This window comes from Seriola aureovittata, chromosome 11 (assembly GCF_021018895.1).
Source record: "Seriola aureovittata isolate HTS-2021-v1 ecotype China chromosome 11, ASM2101889v1, whole genome shotgun sequence".
Classification (NCBI taxonomy): domain Eukaryota; kingdom Metazoa; phylum Chordata; class Actinopteri; order Carangiformes; family Carangidae; genus Seriola; species Seriola aureovittata.
The window spans coordinates 22,239,860-22,256,937 of NC_079374.1; the positions used below are offsets into that span (position 1 = coordinate 22,239,860).

Genomic DNA, 17,078 nt, shown 5'->3' on the forward strand with positions numbered 1-17,078 from the left:
AAATCAAATGTATGCAGTCATTTCCACATGTAGTCCTGCTACAATTTCCTGGTGCCAGAAGTGTAGAATATTAAGGTTTGTCCTTTCAAAAACAGCACTCCACTGCACTGATAGATCAGGGGGCCTTGTTTAGTGCCCCCCCAGTACTGCTGCAATTGATCAGTCAGCCAAAAAAGTCACACTTAGTGATGCAAAACAAACCTCCCATTTTTGTTTACAGTGAAATTGCTTACACCCTGCTAAAATGTCCTCCCACTTGCTCTACTGAAATAGCTCACATACACAGGCAAAACTTGCTCATACTTGCTATTTAAATTAGTATTAGTGATTTCTGTGTGTATGTGCATTGATGTGTCTGTGTGATCAGGGCCTTTTGTCCTGCGGAGCTTGGGCCTGCTTTGATGAGTTTAACCGCATTGACTTGGAGGTGCTGTCTGTGGTGGCTCAACAGATTCTCACTATTCAGAGAGGTTTGTGTTTTTTTTTTTGACATTTTGGCTTTCTTTCCCTTTGATTCTTGTGTAAGCTGGCAGTGTACCAGAAACAAATTTGGCGTATTCTCACCAGTAAAAAAGCTTTAGAAACTTTAGACTACAAAGAGGTGTAACATGGAGCTAAGGCTATTTGTGTAGGCTGGCCAGCAGGACTTCAAGCACAGCTTTGTTCACTGCAGCACAACAACATATCCTATGGGTGCTATGAGCATTGAATGACTTGCGTCATAAGATACAAGGGCCAAGAGTTCATACAGATTTTTCTTAGCTTATAACTGCTAATAGGTTTCTGTTACTTAAATGCTGCTACTACTATTTTATATTGTTGTTTTTAGAGCAGGAGTTTTTCCTTATCTGAATTATGGATCGTGTTGAATAGAGGACTGTAGGTTTTAATGTAAGACTTTTTAAAACTTCTATCGATATGTGCGCAAGCCCATGACATGTCTCTGATGGGCATGTGCATTTGTCATATGATATGGCATACAGGTATGGCTGACATGGCATCTACAGATATAGTCCTCAGGGCATGCTCATTAAAATAGTATCCAAAGAAGCAGCAATCCAAAACTGCAGTGGGAATAAAGAAATGAGAAGAAATCTTATCAGACATACACATAGCTTTAGGTCAATGCATACCATGTCGTAACTGTATCTGTGTATCCAGGAATTTCTGCCCATGCTGAGATGCTGATGTTTGAAGGAACAGAGCTAAAACTGAACCCCTCCTGTGCTGTGTTCATTACTATGAATCCTGGCTACGCTGGACGCTCTGAGCTACCAGACAACCTCAAGGCACAGTATCAGTTCTTGGGCATTCCTTCTATTTTAAATGTCTATTCTAAACTATAATTTTTGCAATACATAGTTGAGGAGTTGAGGGAGTTGTTTCTCAACTAAAAGTAGTTCAAAATATAGACCGGTTTTATGCTTTCTCCAAACTTTACTGATTTAAAAAGTGCTGAAATAAAACAGGAAATATCATAACTTTAGAACTACTTCAGGTCAAAATGTTTTTGAACATAAAGCATGTTTCCATTTAGCAAAACTGTCTCTTTGCACCAGGCTCTGTTCAGGACTGTGGCTATGATGGTACCGGACTATGCAATGATCGCAGAGATTGTGCTCTACTCGTGTGGCTTTGTGACTGCACGGCCCCTGTCGGTGAAAATTGTGGCAACCTATCGACTCTGTTCGGAGCAGCTGTCCTCACAGCATCACTACGACTATGGGATGAGAGCTGTCAAGTCTGTGCTCACTGCTGCTGGAAACCTCAAGGTATCAAAACAGAGTCACTTTGATATGATGGAATTTTTTGTTGTTTATCAGAATATTTTCCCCACAAAATAATTCCAGTCTGTTGCAGCATAACCATGCTGCCACTATTTGTTTTTCAATTTTTAGATGTCCCACATGGTTATTGTGACATTTTTTAGAATTTAAAGATGATTTCTTTTCAGGGAAGTAGAACAATCTTTGATCATAGAACAACAGTAAGAAGAGTGCCTAATTGGGGTGCAACAATTTCTCAACTCTTGCTCACTGTGTTGCTGAAAGTAGAGCTGAGCTAGCCAAAGGAAAACAAGCACATAGCTGAGTATAATCTTGCCTCATCCTCAAAACAGATTTTGGTAAATTTTTAATGCAGAGGAAGCACGTTTGTTTTAATACATATTACATATTGCTAGTATTGTGATATTGGATTGTATGTACAATTAAAAATTCCTTTATTCCACCCAAAATGTGCATCTACTCTGCTGGAGTAATCTTTCAAACACAGTGAGGAATCTGAGTATTGGCCCATACCTGTATACTTTCTAAACACAACACGACAAACTGTTTTTGACTATCTTTTATTTCATATACTGTAACATGGGATATACCCCCACTCTAGTGACCTAATGCATAGATGTATTTTTTTTTCCAGAAGGTTCTATCTAGAGCTGTCAATTAGACCTCTAGCTACAGCTAACTTCTTGAATGTTTTTTTGTCAGCTACATTTGGCACAGAGAAACTTTACTTTATCATAAAGCCTCATTATTCAACTGCTTTTCATCTCTCCCTATTTTACCATTGTTTATGTCTCTTATTCTCTGCCTTTTCTCCTCCCTCCTCCTTGGGGCAGCTCACTTTTCCAGATGAGAATGAAGACATGCTGTTACTGAGATCCATTATTGATGTCAATCTGCCCAAGTTCCTGGCCCACGATCTGAAGCTGTTTGAGGTGCGATAGAGTGGAGCTCCTCCTGTCTTGATTAACACAGCAGTACACATCAACTGATGTCAGCATGTTAATTCCAGCCAATTCATCAGGAACAACCATGAACAAGGATTTCAGTCTGTTTAATTCAGAAGTTTTCACTAAAATGTGTGTTTGTGTGCGTGAATGGTTGTTTGCACTGACTTTCTGAATATGTGTGTCTGTCCTTTGTCTGTCGTCACCTCAAACATCTCAAGGTGAATGTGTTTTTGCATGTCAGTAAACTTAAATTTCCACTGTACCACAAGATTCCTGCCTCACTGTTCTTCACCGACTTTTCCTATCCATCTTAGGGTATCACCTCTGACCTATTCCCGGGGGTCCAGCTCCCAAATCGAGACTACCGCGTCCTCCTGGAGGCCATTGAGGAGAACTGCCGACGCATGAACCTGCAAGTCACCGATTTCTTCATTGAGAAAATCCTGCAGATCTTTGAGATGATGATAGTGAGACATGGTTTCATGCTGGTGGGCGAGCCCTTCGGAGGAAAGACCAGTGCCTACCGTGTGCTTGCAGCAGCCCTTCATGACGTCTTTGAAAAGGTATGATGTCCGGAAACTATATTTCTTATTTTACGTATAAGTATAAGTATTGATCAATAGCTACTTCAAACCACTTTATTTTCCTGGTGGTTGCATTCCTGTAGTTGTCCTTGAGGTCCAACTTAGCTGTTGTGTTCATGTCAGGTATTAGCCTGGGGAATTTGTCAGAAAATTTAAAAAAAAAAAGCATTATATTCAGATGGTTGACCATGCATTTTTTAATTGTATTTCATTATGAATTTTGATCAGGTTTCCTGAGTCCTTGGGACTTACTCAATCTGTAAGAAAATCTCTAAACCTTCATGTCAAGTAAAAATATGTGTTATAATCAATATCCAAGGCTTATCTGCGCTACATGTTTGTCTCAAGTAAACACATCCATCCAATTTGTCAGAGCTGTAGTCTTTGTTTAGTAGTTATCGATCTCACAGAGAAGAGCAGAACTGGCTTGTTGTATTTACATGGCTGAGAGGGCTGAGAGGCATCCCACCAAGGAGACAGATGAAGGCCTGCTGATGGAACGCCTGGGAATGCTCCATTTATCATCGTCATCCTTGTCGCTGCACATCCACTGATCATGTCCAACCCCCCTCCCCTCGCCATCCTTTTTGTATTGTTTTTTTTTTTTTTTTTTTTCATCAGCAGCTCGCTCTCTCATTGTTTTTAACTCAAAGCGACACCTTGTCTGAAAAGCCTTTTTTCGCAGTTTTTGCTTTTCTTCCTCAGTTAGCAGAAGTCCTGTCATATGAACAGTACTCCTCTAAGCAATTTATGAGTCTTGGCATTGACAATGTTGGGTCTGAGCTCTACCTGGGCACCATTATGTTAACAGTACTCTACCTCATGAGCTGGACACCAAATATGTTAGATTTCGGTTGTTTATCAATTTATTGGCTATCACAAATTAAGAAAATATTAATATTAAAAATATTAATATTAAATAATAACTTTAAAATGAATTAAAGTTCACGGGGCACCAGCCTAAACTAATAGGCAAAATAGCCAATATGGTTTTAGTCTCAATTTATTACCATTAATCTGGAACTCTGATTAACCATTAGCTTACTAACTGTAACCAAATAACCATATCAACAGTAAGTCAAAGTTGAAGGATTGGAATTCTACCGAGTAGAGGTTGGCAATATTCACGCTTGTGCAACATTAAACACACCAGTAGTTATACTTAAAAGGCATTTATTTACAATGGAGCAGAGTAAAGTACAATGTCTTATCTAGTGTATATGGGTGTGTGTGTGTGTCTGTGGGGACACAGACAAAGGCAAGATGGCCGACTCAAAGTGGTCACTGTGACCACATGACCTGAACAAAGAAGACTACACAAGATGGCGATAAACAAAGAAACTACTAAAATGGCCGCTGAGACCACCTAGTGTGTGTGAGAGGGAAGGTGTGAGTTTCTTTGTTAGCATAGCTCATGTAATCTAAAAGGTACCAGGTTAGAGGGGGAAGGTTAGCTTCATGCAGGTTCTAGGACTGAGACGTACTGCTATGTGTGTGAACATACAAGTACTCGATTAACTGTATGACTGACCACAACCTAAGCAAACATTGCAACAACAAGACATCAATCAACAAGTACATTAACAAGTTAAGACTCCTGCTGATTAGCTATGCTGTGCTATGCTGTGCTGGGAGAGGTTAGGCCCAGTCCGTTAACGTTACCCAATCCTTGGAACAAGCAAAGAGGTCCTTTCCAGTGTTTTGTAAAGTCCAGTGAGTTGAGAGGCTTCCTGGTGGAGTAAAGTCCTGTCTGGCTGTGTTGCTTGCTGTTATCTCCTTTGTTCTCCTCACAGAGTTAGCTGTTCCATGCTAACTCTGCTACGACTCCTGTTGCTTGGAAAATCAGCTGGCCTTGTGTTGTAGCTGCTGATTCTGAAGAGGATTTGGTTCACTCACAGTTAATCCGAAGCAGGTCACTGTTGTGGAGGAGAAGAGTGTTTGCAGGCTGCTGTTAGCGGGCCGGCAAGAGAGCTAGTTTCTCAGGTAGCAGAGCTGACCTGGGCTGGGGCCTTGTTGCCCTTTTGAAGAACCGAGAGGAGAGGGCTGGAGCTGCTCTCCAGAGCAAGCCAAGAAGGGAAGAGAGAGAGAAGGGGTCTAGAAGACTGGTTTTGTTTGGTGACACCCTTGGGGGTCACATGTCACACGCTGACCATGGCTGGCCAGTAAGGTCCGTGGGGGGAAGGGTCATCCCCAGGTGTGAACGGTGAGGAACTGTGGAGTGTGAGTTCCTTTGTCCAGTGGAGCAAAGAAACATTTGGTCTATTGAATGATTGAGTCCCAACAACAAGTTAGTCAAATGAGCTGCTTTTATGCTCATTGAAACACATTTTTCTTTGTCTTTTACAAGAAAATAACCTGTGAAGTAAAGATTTCTTATATATATTGACATACTATATATGTGTATATACATACTGCATCTATTTTGAATTTGTCTGTGCATCCATTTCTCCTGAGTTTATGATATCTCTATGTGTATTATCTTTTTTGTTTTTGCATGTATGTGATTATTATACCAGGGTCTAATGGATGAGAACCAGGTTCAGATCACAGTTATCAACCCGAAATCCATCACCATGGGACAGCTGTACGGCCAATTTGACCCCATCTCCCACGAGTGGTCCGATGGCATCCTTGCTGTGAGCTACAGAGCCTTCGCTGCCTCCCTGGTAAGATGGCTGCCTGTGAGCATTTTGTTGAACTCCTGGAGAGTACAGCAGTTCAAACAGTTTTTGGTTCAGACACAACCAATCAAATAAACAAACAAGCAAAGTATGATCTAACTTGTGAAGCAGCATGTTGATTCGGTGATCCTTAATTTAAAATTTAGCAGAACATATGTGGGAGCTGTGATGTCTCCTATAGGCTCCAATGTTTCTCTGTGTGCTTAATACTGTATACAGTATATTCACAAATCATATCTCACAATGTTGACTACGACCTAAAATCTTGTCCTCGACACACTGGTTAAGTTGTTTAATTCCCTCCAAAGGAAGGAGGTCCAGTAATAGTGAAGAGTCTACTATAGGTATGTGAGTACCAGTTTATTGAAGATGTGTTTGAAATAATTTAAATGCTAAACAAGCACAAAGCATAAGTGCCGTTGTAATTTGATATCGGTAATTTAGTACCTTGCAATTAAATGTATCTTGCAGACAGTTTGAATAATGGTTTAACCATTTACTGGAACTATGTTTGAGGTGTCCATTTGAAGTATTTTAACTTTCCCCTGCCAGCCAAACAGAAACACGTATTTCCTTACACATTTAAATATTCCACTGGGTTTTTATGTTGGAATTCAAAGCTGAAAATCTTTTGACATTTACCAGTGTGGCTCCCTCAGTCATGATGGAGGGTAGGAAACCCACATCATTTGTCCTTATGGAGTTTGCCACACCTCCTGGGGGATGAGGACATGGCTGAGGAGACACTAGGAAGGTGCTTTACTGTTGGCACCCTCAGAGAGTGATGCCACTCCTCAAGGTCATTGATTGAGTCCGTGAAGAGTTCCTCTTAGATTCATTGTCAACAGTAGGGTTTTGGTGATAAACAACATGACCAAATATGTAGACACTATCCTGTAAAAAACTGGGAGAAGACAGGACCATAGTTTCATATGATTTTAAGGTCACTTTTCACATCTGTGCTAACAGAGCCTAATGTGCTCTCTCTCTCTCTCACTCTCTCTCTCTCTCTCTCTCTTCCTTTCTCTCTCTCTCTCTCTCTCCCTCTCTAATTCTATAACATGTTTGCACTTCTTTACTAAACTAGGCAAATTTAACACCTGAGCTATTGTACAGGAATATTTTAGGTTTGATTACTCCACCCTTGACAGTTAATTTCAGGGGGTTGGAGGATCTAGTGGAGGCATTTGTTGTCATTATCTTTGTTTCAGGTTGTAATAGTTTAGCTCCTAATGCTCAGTTTACTTGTTATTCAGCTGAATTAGTATTACAGTAGAAGTTGTTCAAAATAATATCTGTATATATCACAGACATTTACACCAGTGCTCTCTCATTGGAAACAGTGTATTAGAAGCAACTTCTTTTGTATCTTATCTCAATCTTTTTTATATGAGTGAGATGCATTATTGTCTACATAGTTTTAGTCTACAAGTTTGGATGTAACATTGTACAACAGGAATGACATTACAATTAATTGCAAGCTGATAGAAAGAAAAGCTGCAATGACAGGGTAAATAAAAAAAAACATTTTGCTGTCTTGTTAAATTTAGATCTTTAATAACTCTCTTTCCTTCGTGTGCATACACAGCCATACAAACTAGACACATATGGTCTGACAATTTACAGATTGCAGTGGAGGCATGTCATAATGGAAAATCATTTGTTTGCCCTTTTGTCAGATTGTTTCCAAATGAACTTGTCATTTCAAAAATATGTATATATAGTTGTCATTTTACAAATTGTTTTTTTTGTTTTTTTTTGTCAATGAATAAGGGGTGCGAATAGTGGTTATGACAGACGAGACAGTACATACTGATGCAATGAAAATAGAAAACAAGAACAAGCTTTGCCTTAATTCAGTCTAAAAAAAAAAATCATTTTCCTCTGTGGGCAAAAGCCTGTTTTTGGTTTTTTTTGCATCGTATTTTACTAAACTAATTTTTCGTGTGGTAATCTGGAGTCAGCAGCAATGTAGTGTTTTAAACTCTCTGCATGCACAATATTATTTTTTTTTCAGTGCCAATGCTCTCTGTCAGATCATTACATTACAGCATACTCACTTCCCTCTCAAGCACCAGATGGCCCCAGTCCAGGCACATCCATTTGTTTATATTACAACAAATCAATTTAAAGCACAGTTCTTGCCAGCCCATTTAACTGGAGAATTGAAGCTTGTTGTCAACCTATATTATGACAGTGTAGGTGTTAATTTCATTCATTTAGCAAACATTCTTCGCTTAGATTATAATGCACAAGTTCTTTGCTGACCTTGAAAGTGCGCAGAGGGATTTCTGTCAGTTCTGTCAGAAGTAAATGCAGTGTGTGCTATATGATTAGAGGATACAGGCACTGAACTTATAAACTCTGTGTAGAACACTACTTTCTATGCACTTTTAAGCCCTTCTTAACTTTCCGTGAATACTTCTGTGTAGTTTAGCACTATAGGGGCCAGCATTCTGGTAGATTGAGCTTGATTTTTCCTTGAAGTAAAAAACCTCACCAAGGCTTAATGTTTTATGTTTTCATTTATCTATCTATTTGTCTGTCTGTATACCTGTTTGTGTCTCCTTACATCTGTATTTTCCTCCTTCCATCTGTCCAACTGCCTCAACATGAAGAATTACATGAATTTACATGGCTCTATTTTAGCCTGTATTTATCTGATGATTATGTATTTATTTTTGGATTAGTAAAAAGGAACAAAATTGATAATCCAGGAGGTCACTAGTGTGGTCAATAGTGGTGACTGTTTTGTGACCTTTCTTTTGATTAATACAAATGTAAATGTGCATCAAATTGTGCTGAAAATATTCCTTTAAGATGTGAGCAATCTAATTTCTTGTGTCTCTTAGAGCCCCGACAGAAAATGGCTGATCTTTGACGGCCCAGTGGACGCCGTGTGGATTGAGAATATGAACACAGTACTCGATGACAACAAGAAGCTGTGTCTGATGAGTGGTGAGATCATTCAGATGTCCCCGCAAATGAGCCTCATCTTTGAACCCATGGACCTGGAGGTGGCGTCTCCAGCCACAGTGAGAAGCACTTTTTACTTCGATTCAGGGTTTCATCACAATGTATCCTGCTGTTCCATTTTCTGGCAGTGATGGTTTCCAATCTCTGGATATTGTTGAGGATGTATCACTTACTCTTCTTATTTAGAAACAGAATTTTTTTTACCGATATAGTAGTTTTCTTACTGTATCATTGTACTGCACCGGTTGAGACCGGTGTCGGTATTACATACACTCTCTACTTTTCATCTCAGTATTTATGGCCTGTGCCTGTCTGCTTTGATTTTCAGTTATCTACTCAAATAGTTTAGAAATTGTCAAAAAAAAAGGAACCTCTGTACAAAATATTTGTTTGTTTTAACTATTACATCCTCAGCTCAGTATTTGCATATCATCAGACGCTTACTTTTTTCACATATATTAGTTTGATTCATCTTTATTGAAGTGTCAGATGGGTGTAAATAACATTAATCTTAGACGGTTACAAGGTTACAAATGTCAGTTAGTACACTTACTGTATTTTTGATTGGCTAACCATTCCTCCACTTCATGTTCTAACCATGTCCTTTGTTGTGTATCTATTACCCAGTTACCAGATTTTTTAGTAAATGATGTTGTCAAACTTTGCAAAAAAGAGATGACAATAGCTTTGAGATGACTTGCAGTCTTTGTATAGATATTATGCAGTATCCAAGTGTTTTTAATTGTACTGTTCCTCATGGTTTGTTGTGAGGCAGTAACAAAGGCAATACATACAGTAGATGCCTTTAGAGAATACCATCTCCCCTAAATGCATTTGCCCAGCTCTACTTTTTTATTAAACAGATTTCTATTTTTGATTCTCTGTGGCCTGGCATCTGTTCCTTTCATTATGCTGAATGCAGAGGCATCAATATTTTTTTTGTGATCACTGTGAATTCCCTCCACTTTGTTCATGGTCCCTTTTGTGCACTGTTGATCTCTCTTTCTCTCAAAGTTATTTATCTTAAAACCTTACCTTTCTTTTTTCATTTTCTCTCCTACAATATCTTCATGTATATTAGATGTTTCTTGTGTATCTTGACCCATTTCTGCTCATCTTGTCTTCTAATTTTACCTTTACTCCTCTGTAAAGCTATTCCTTGTGTGGGACTTGGAGTTATCAGATCTCATTAATAGCTACTTTTTGGAAAGCTGCTGTAATATAGTCATCAGACACATTGCCACATATGCAGCTTGCTCATAGTTACAATGTTTACTAAAATTATGTAACTACAGGGATGAACTCATCATAAATGTTACAATGCTCTGCTAAATTAGGACCACAATACCATGAGAAAGATATGCAGTAAACTGCATAAATGTTTATATTCTGATACACTGATTCTGTTCTTTATTACTGAAGTACCACTGGTGTAGATGTGTGTTTTCAGATGTGATATATGTTTGTGGCAGGTGTCTCGCTGCGGTATGATCTACATGGAGCCTCATATGCTGGGCTGGCGGCCTGTTATGTTGTCCTGGCTCAATACCCTGCCAACCACAGTCAATGCCACGCACAAAGACCTTATCACTGGCCTTTTCGACCGCATAGTGCCAGCCTGCGTACAGCTCATTCGAAAGGCCACCAAGGTACTGAACCATTCTCAGGAAATACTATTATACGGCAGTGGTTTGCAAATCAATACTATGTTCTCTTTACTCAAAAGGGAAATTTTCACTCTGCATCTACATGAGGATTTTACCTCAGTTTCTCAAATATTACACTGATGTATGTGTATTCCTTCCTGCATGTTTTAGAAGCATAGTTGATTTTTCAGTTTCATACAGCAATGATTCTTGGTCGACTGGTTTGGTCAATTATGTTAACTTTTTTAATGAGTTCTGAGTCCAGTAGTATATTCAGACTAAAGTTCTTTTAGCTGTTTTATGTGTATGGTCTCTTTATGCTTTAATTTCAGGAGCTGTCCCCGACCTCTGACACCAATCTAGTCAAGTCCCTGATGAATCTGATGGACTGCATGATGGATGAGTTTCATGATGAAGCAAAGATGAAGAGCATGAATGAAAAAGACATTTGCTCCTGGTTGGAGGTTACTATTATTACTACTACTGCTACTGATTATTACGATAGTATTATTAACGATAGAAAAAAATCACTTACAGTATCCACTTCCCACTCTGATTAGTCTCAACACAGCTATGCCTTTGTTTCATTAATTGTTTCACAATTGTTAAATATCTACTTGAATGATGTAGCATATAGCGTTCTTGCCAAGTTAGTAGATATGATGCAGTACAAACAAACAAAAAAAGGCTAAACTGACATCCACAACCTCTAAGACTAACTGAGCTGTTGTTTTGCATGTCATATCCTCTCTTAAAAAGTTGCACTTGAACACACTGCAAAGACAACTAGCTGACCATGCACTTGTGTTCTGTGCCTGCATAAGAGGAAACAACAGCAAAAAACTGTTGCAGTAAACAAACAAAACAAACTAGTCAAACATTTTGATGCCACTGTGAATCAGGATAAACAATCTTATTATATGCTAAGAATACAAACTGAGAATATTTCATGAAAAAAAGAATTGCAGCTGGCACTGTCAAGTTTTGTTTTGCTTTGTATTGATGTTGTAAGCCTGTGGTTTTGCTTGTGGAAGCATAAAGAAATAGTGGAGGCAAACAAAAAGGCTGACATAAAGGGAGAAACTGCACTTAATAGTTAAAATTATCAGTTTGCTAGTCTGAACAGCGTAAGAAAACAGAGGCAGTCAGTGAAAGAAAACAGCTCTGTATCATGACAGAGACTGACAAGAGCCTTTTCTGCAAAATACACTGCAAATTTACAGGCAAAATCCTGATGTCTGACCCAACAGCAGCTTTAAAACTTTTAGGAAACACTATACTGTATATATCAAATATATATAACATTATGACAGACCAATGACACCAGTTTTACTTCATTTTACAAGGATACACTTCCTAATTTCTATTTTTCCTGCCCACTAGTTCCCAAATACCTAATATACAAACAGTCTTCTTTAGCTGTATAGTTAAATTAACAATATAACAAATTCAAACTATGGTCTGAAGTACTGAAATTTGAAAGGGAACACTGAATTCGTTCCTATTATTTGTAGCTTGATTGAGTTATTTTCATCTTAATTCAAACTGCTTGTTATTGACTGAAAAAAAGAATGTAACATTGGCTTTGGCTCTTGTGGTACATTTAAAATCCATTTATTTTACCAAACCGCACAGTATGTACAGTCACAAGAGAGCCTCTATTTTCCCTTTTAAATGTGCTGTTCTAATCAGGTCTTCCTCCACACAGACTCACAAAGAGTGGAAAAGTTTTAGCAGATGAGCCCTCTCTTCTGCCCCCTGCATGAGTTCCAATTGATTTTTTTTGCCTCTGAATCGTGTCTTTTGAAAGCACTGCTATTATCCCCCTGTGGCACGCTGCACTGATGAATGCCTTTCAACCTTCTCTTCCATGTTTCTTAGCCAGTCATTATCAAAGTGCTGAATTAATCAGCCTTTTAACAGCAGGAGCTATCATGAGGCTGCTAAGCCTCATTTCCAATTCCTACAGTATTCCTGCTGTTTTTTTCCAACAAAGTCATCTCTTCTCTGTGGATTCTGGTATTTGTCTCATAAAATAATCTGTACACTGGTTGAGACATTTACATGGTTGCTGTGCATTTTAATCAATTTAGTAATTGCAAACTTTTGTCTGCACCATGAGGTTTTTGACTGCAAACCCTGTCTGTGAGCATGGATTTTATTACAGTGTGATGGTATCTGTTAATGCTTACACTTATAACTGTACTAACACTAGCTTGAACATAAATTTGTTCATTTTGTGGGTTATGGTCCACAGGGAAGTAAAATATAGTGAAACGTGCAGTTCAGAAATACAAAAAATGCACCTGCAAAGGCCACCTGAAACCATTTATATACATGTACTTCAGTAAAATTCAAAATGCTACTTTGGCTGTCAGAGATGAAGGGCTATTCCCTCCTGCACCAATTGACACTCATTATATACACCAATACGTATGATTTAGCAGCTAAAAAGCATGACTTCTGTCCTTTCCTTTTACACAGGGCATTTTTGTGTTCTGTCTGGTGTGGTCAGTGGGTGCCAGCTGTGATGATTCAAGCCGGGTCAAGTTTGATGCTGTTGTTAGGGAGGTACTGAACGGTCCTCTATGTGAGGAGACCCAGGCCTGCCACGGTATTCTGGCCTCTGTCGAGGCTCCACCTAAACAGCTGACAGTTCCCCTGCCCACTGAGGGAACAGTCTACCAGTATCGCTTCATTAAAGAGGTAGGTTTGTTCCTGATAATTGTGCAGCTAAGAGCATTTTGTTGCTCAAAAAACACTGTGATATTTATGACTTAGTTTTTAATGAGCTGCTTATGGGAAAATGTGAGGGAAATTTTATTTGTGGTTTCCATTATTCTGAGTTAAGAATTGGATAAAGAATAAGTATTTCTCTCACACAGTGAAGACTACAAATGGTTATATTATACAGTAATTTTGTTTACACCATCATTATCACATTAACTGACAACAAGCACAAGGGAGAGCCCCCTCTACATCAAGCGCTTGTGGACTGGGCAAATTACATTTTTTTTCCCTAAAACAGTTGGCGAAGAGGGATGCTCTTTTTTTTTTGTCTGTGTTGCCTTATAAAGTGTCAGCTTCAGTCACATTACTCCAACTGCCTTGAATTTGCTCCCAGTAAATTCAATTTTTATCATGGAGAATATTGAAAAAACAATGTTTTCACAGTAAAGAAAAATACTTTACAGTTCCCTCATCAAAGTGGATATTTGAGATACTCTTCTTGAAAAAGGTGTTGACTGCCACTCTGAAAACTATTACATTTTTCCTGCAGGTTGTAAGAGAAAAAGAACATTATGGCAAATCTGAACTTTGAAACTGAAATTTTTTTAGTTATTTTGTACAATATTTCAGTATTTGTCAAGTTTATATTTTGCGGTATTTTTAACTGTAAGAGGAAATTTTAATTAGCACAGAGCCGGTCAGAGTACTTCTCTATTGTTAACTTTAGCAGTTGTTAACTTTACGTACTTCTTGTGCTTTTACAATATGATTAGAGGAGCAGAGCTTGTATAGATTTAGCAAGAAGTACACAACAAGTTCGTCTTTAGTACAAAAGGCTAAGGGATGGTTAATGACACATTTTGTTTCAGAGCCATTTATTTTATGTACATCAACTATTGCTATTGTTGTAGACTATTGATATGAATCAATTCTGAATACAGTGAAAGGGACCCATAACATTAGAGACCTTTTAAGTACAAATGCCTGTGCCTGCTCACAATATAGATAAATCCATTTGTGTCCTGTATTTGTCATGTATTCTTACCTACAGATATAATGAGCCCAGTATTATATGCCCCCCTGGTGTGTTTTGGTTGCGTGGGAGGACAGTGGCCTTTTTCTCTTAACTTCTTTTTTTTTTCTCTCTCTCTTTAGGGCCCGGGCAGGTGGGAGCTGTGGACTGATGCGCTAAAGATTGCTCCCCCCATAAACAAAGACGTGCAGTTCAATGAGATCATTGTGCCCACTGAGAACACGGTACGCTACATGGCACTGATGGACCTCCTCGTCACCCACCAGAAGCCCACTATTTTCATCGGTCCCACTGGTACTGGCAAGAGTGTCTACATTACAGTGAGTCGTCTGCTAGGTATTATTTCAGTAGCATAATGTTTGGAAAGCACTAAGGTATTTTACGTTCAACAGAAGGAATTTACCAAACCAAACTGCATTTTTCTGCTACCATTGCCCCGGGGGGGGGGGGGCACCTCCCAACCAAACAGGACTTCTCACCCTCCCAAGAAAAATAAGAACAAAAAAAATTTAACAAAATTTAATATATGTTATTTACGTAAATCATGTGCACCTGTTAACTTTCAGCTCAGTGTGAGATTCTTAACTGAGTTTTGCTGTCTCTTACAATCACATTTCTGAAACACTAGCCCCTTTTATACAGAGATCCTGCTATATAACCATCAGAAGACCCGTTATGCCGCTTTTACTTGTTTATGCTGAATCAAACAAAGGTGCTATATTGTCACCCCGTGTGTGATTTTAAGCCCCTTTTACACAACCTGTTCAAGGTTAGAATGTTGCACCTTTATTCCACCTTGCCATTGTGTAAAAAACACGAACATGAAATGGGGGGGTCATTGAACAGGGCTATGAAACATGAAATACCCTCCCCATTATGATGACTTTTACAATATTTTAAAACCTTCCTCATTTACATCTATATTTGCGGGCTGACAGTGTTCTTCTTCTTCCCTACCTTTCTAAGGACATTACTATGTTTCTTGGCACCACTATCTGTTCATCTGTGGTAAAGCAGGAAACCATTGGTAGGAATGTGAATTTCTCCAACTGCATGCTCATGGTCATATGTCCAAATGCATGTGTGCAAGATACAAACAAAAGTGGGACCCATTCATTAAAACATTGCCTCATTGTGCTCAAACTGGTCAAAACTCCACAGGACACCTTTAATAAGCATAAGCTGAATTGTTCTCCTTTAAGTTGATTAGTTTACATTGAAATACAAGTAGTACATTGTTTCTACAGCCGACTAGTTTTAAAATGGCCTTAAACGTGGGTTAAATTAGCATTAAAAAATCTTAGTAGGGGCGTCGTGTAGCGTAGTGGTTTAAGCAGGCGCCCCATGTGTAGAGGCTACAGTCCTCGCTGCAGTCGGCCCCGGTTCAAATCCCGCATCGGACGGCCTTTCACTGCATGTCATTCTGCCTCCCCGTTTCCTGTCACTTTCCACTGTGCTGTCCATTAAAGGCATAAAAGCCCAAAAAAATATACTTTAAAAAAAAAAAAAAAAAAAATCTTAGTAGTAAAAAAAAGTAGATTATTATAAATTATCATTTTCTGTATTTGCTCATTTTTAGCTGTATTTTATTTCTGTTTGTATCTTGCCTCTGTGCTCCTGGGGAATTGGAGATTGGACTTGCATTTTTAGTAGAAGAAATTACTGTTATCATATGTAAAAAAAAACACTACCCATGCTACCAATAACATAATTCCATAGGATGAGTGAGCATCATCAAGCAGTATAGCCCCAGTCTCAGGAAATTTTAGAAAGTGCTTTCAACACACGAATCATTTGGAAGCAACACAGCTACAGGCACCAGGTGTGAAACTTTGGTTAAATACTGAGTGTCTCAGGGCAGACCCTCGGCTATTTATATCATGGACTAATACCCCTTTCTTCCCTTTCCTTCATTAGTGTATCCATTAGTGTGCTCAGACTTAGGACTCTGGGGAGAATAGAGATCATCTCAGTGGAGAGCCTGCCTTGTTCTCCACTTCTTGCCAGTCTGTGTGGTGAAGAAGCTCTGTCCCATGCCACAATCAGCAGACCGAGACTGATTCCCAAATCCAGCAGGAGTGATAAAGAAGCGTCAGCACTCAGACCATTAGAATGACTGGCGTTGTCTCGGCACTAGTAGCATCAGACAAACACAAATCTCTATCATCTACCCCAGAATACTCTGAAGTGAGACAGAGACAAGCTGTGCTCTTGGTTTATAATTTCGACAAGAGGATGATGATGCACCTTGGCTACATCCTGTGATCACTCGCATCACAAGTCCACTTCAATTATACAGCTCATTACCCACATGATTTCACAGGCATGTGAACTGTGTGCATGCTTACACATGTGTGTGCATGGAAGCTAGAGAGTGTGCTCTGAACACACACATAATAAAATCACCATAAAAATAGATCAAATCCTAATTAAATACATCAGATCACCTATGACTGTGTTCTCTGTTCATAGAAAAAGACAAGGCCATTTTATCAAAATGACCTTTAGTGAAAGCCTCTTTTAGCTTTTAGTAAAATGCCCTTTTGTAAACCGTCATGCAGAATCTAAAATTCACAGATTTTACCCTTTTGACCTTCAGAACATTACTTTAGAACATGTCCTCAGAGGGCAACTAATTTCCTACTTCATTTCATAGTCATTTTCAGGGATTAACTGAGATCCAGTTTGTATATA

General features: G+C 38.9%; 1 protein-coding gene across 1 annotated transcript in view; it reads left to right on the plus strand.

Moving 5' to 3' along the window:
* dnah7 (dynein, axonemal, heavy chain 7) overlaps positions 1-17,078 on the plus strand; it is a 76,161-nt gene that overhangs the window by 24,836 nt on the left and 34,247 nt on the right. Inside the window, exons 26-36 of the mRNA XM_056388975.1 lie at positions 368-470; positions 1,162-1,289; positions 1,560-1,772; positions 2,621-2,719; positions 3,049-3,297; positions 5,835-5,984; positions 8,852-9,034; positions 10,448-10,624; positions 10,954-11,085; positions 13,106-13,327; positions 14,507-14,704. Of these exons, the coding sequence (XP_056244950.1) occupies positions 368-470; positions 1,162-1,289; positions 1,560-1,772; positions 2,621-2,719; positions 3,049-3,297; positions 5,835-5,984; positions 8,852-9,034; positions 10,448-10,624; positions 10,954-11,085; positions 13,106-13,327; positions 14,507-14,704 (1,854 nt within the window). The remainder of the gene's footprint in view (positions 1-367; positions 471-1,161; positions 1,290-1,559; positions 1,773-2,620; positions 2,720-3,048; positions 3,298-5,834; positions 5,985-8,851; positions 9,035-10,447; positions 10,625-10,953; positions 11,086-13,105; positions 13,328-14,506; positions 14,705-17,078) is intronic.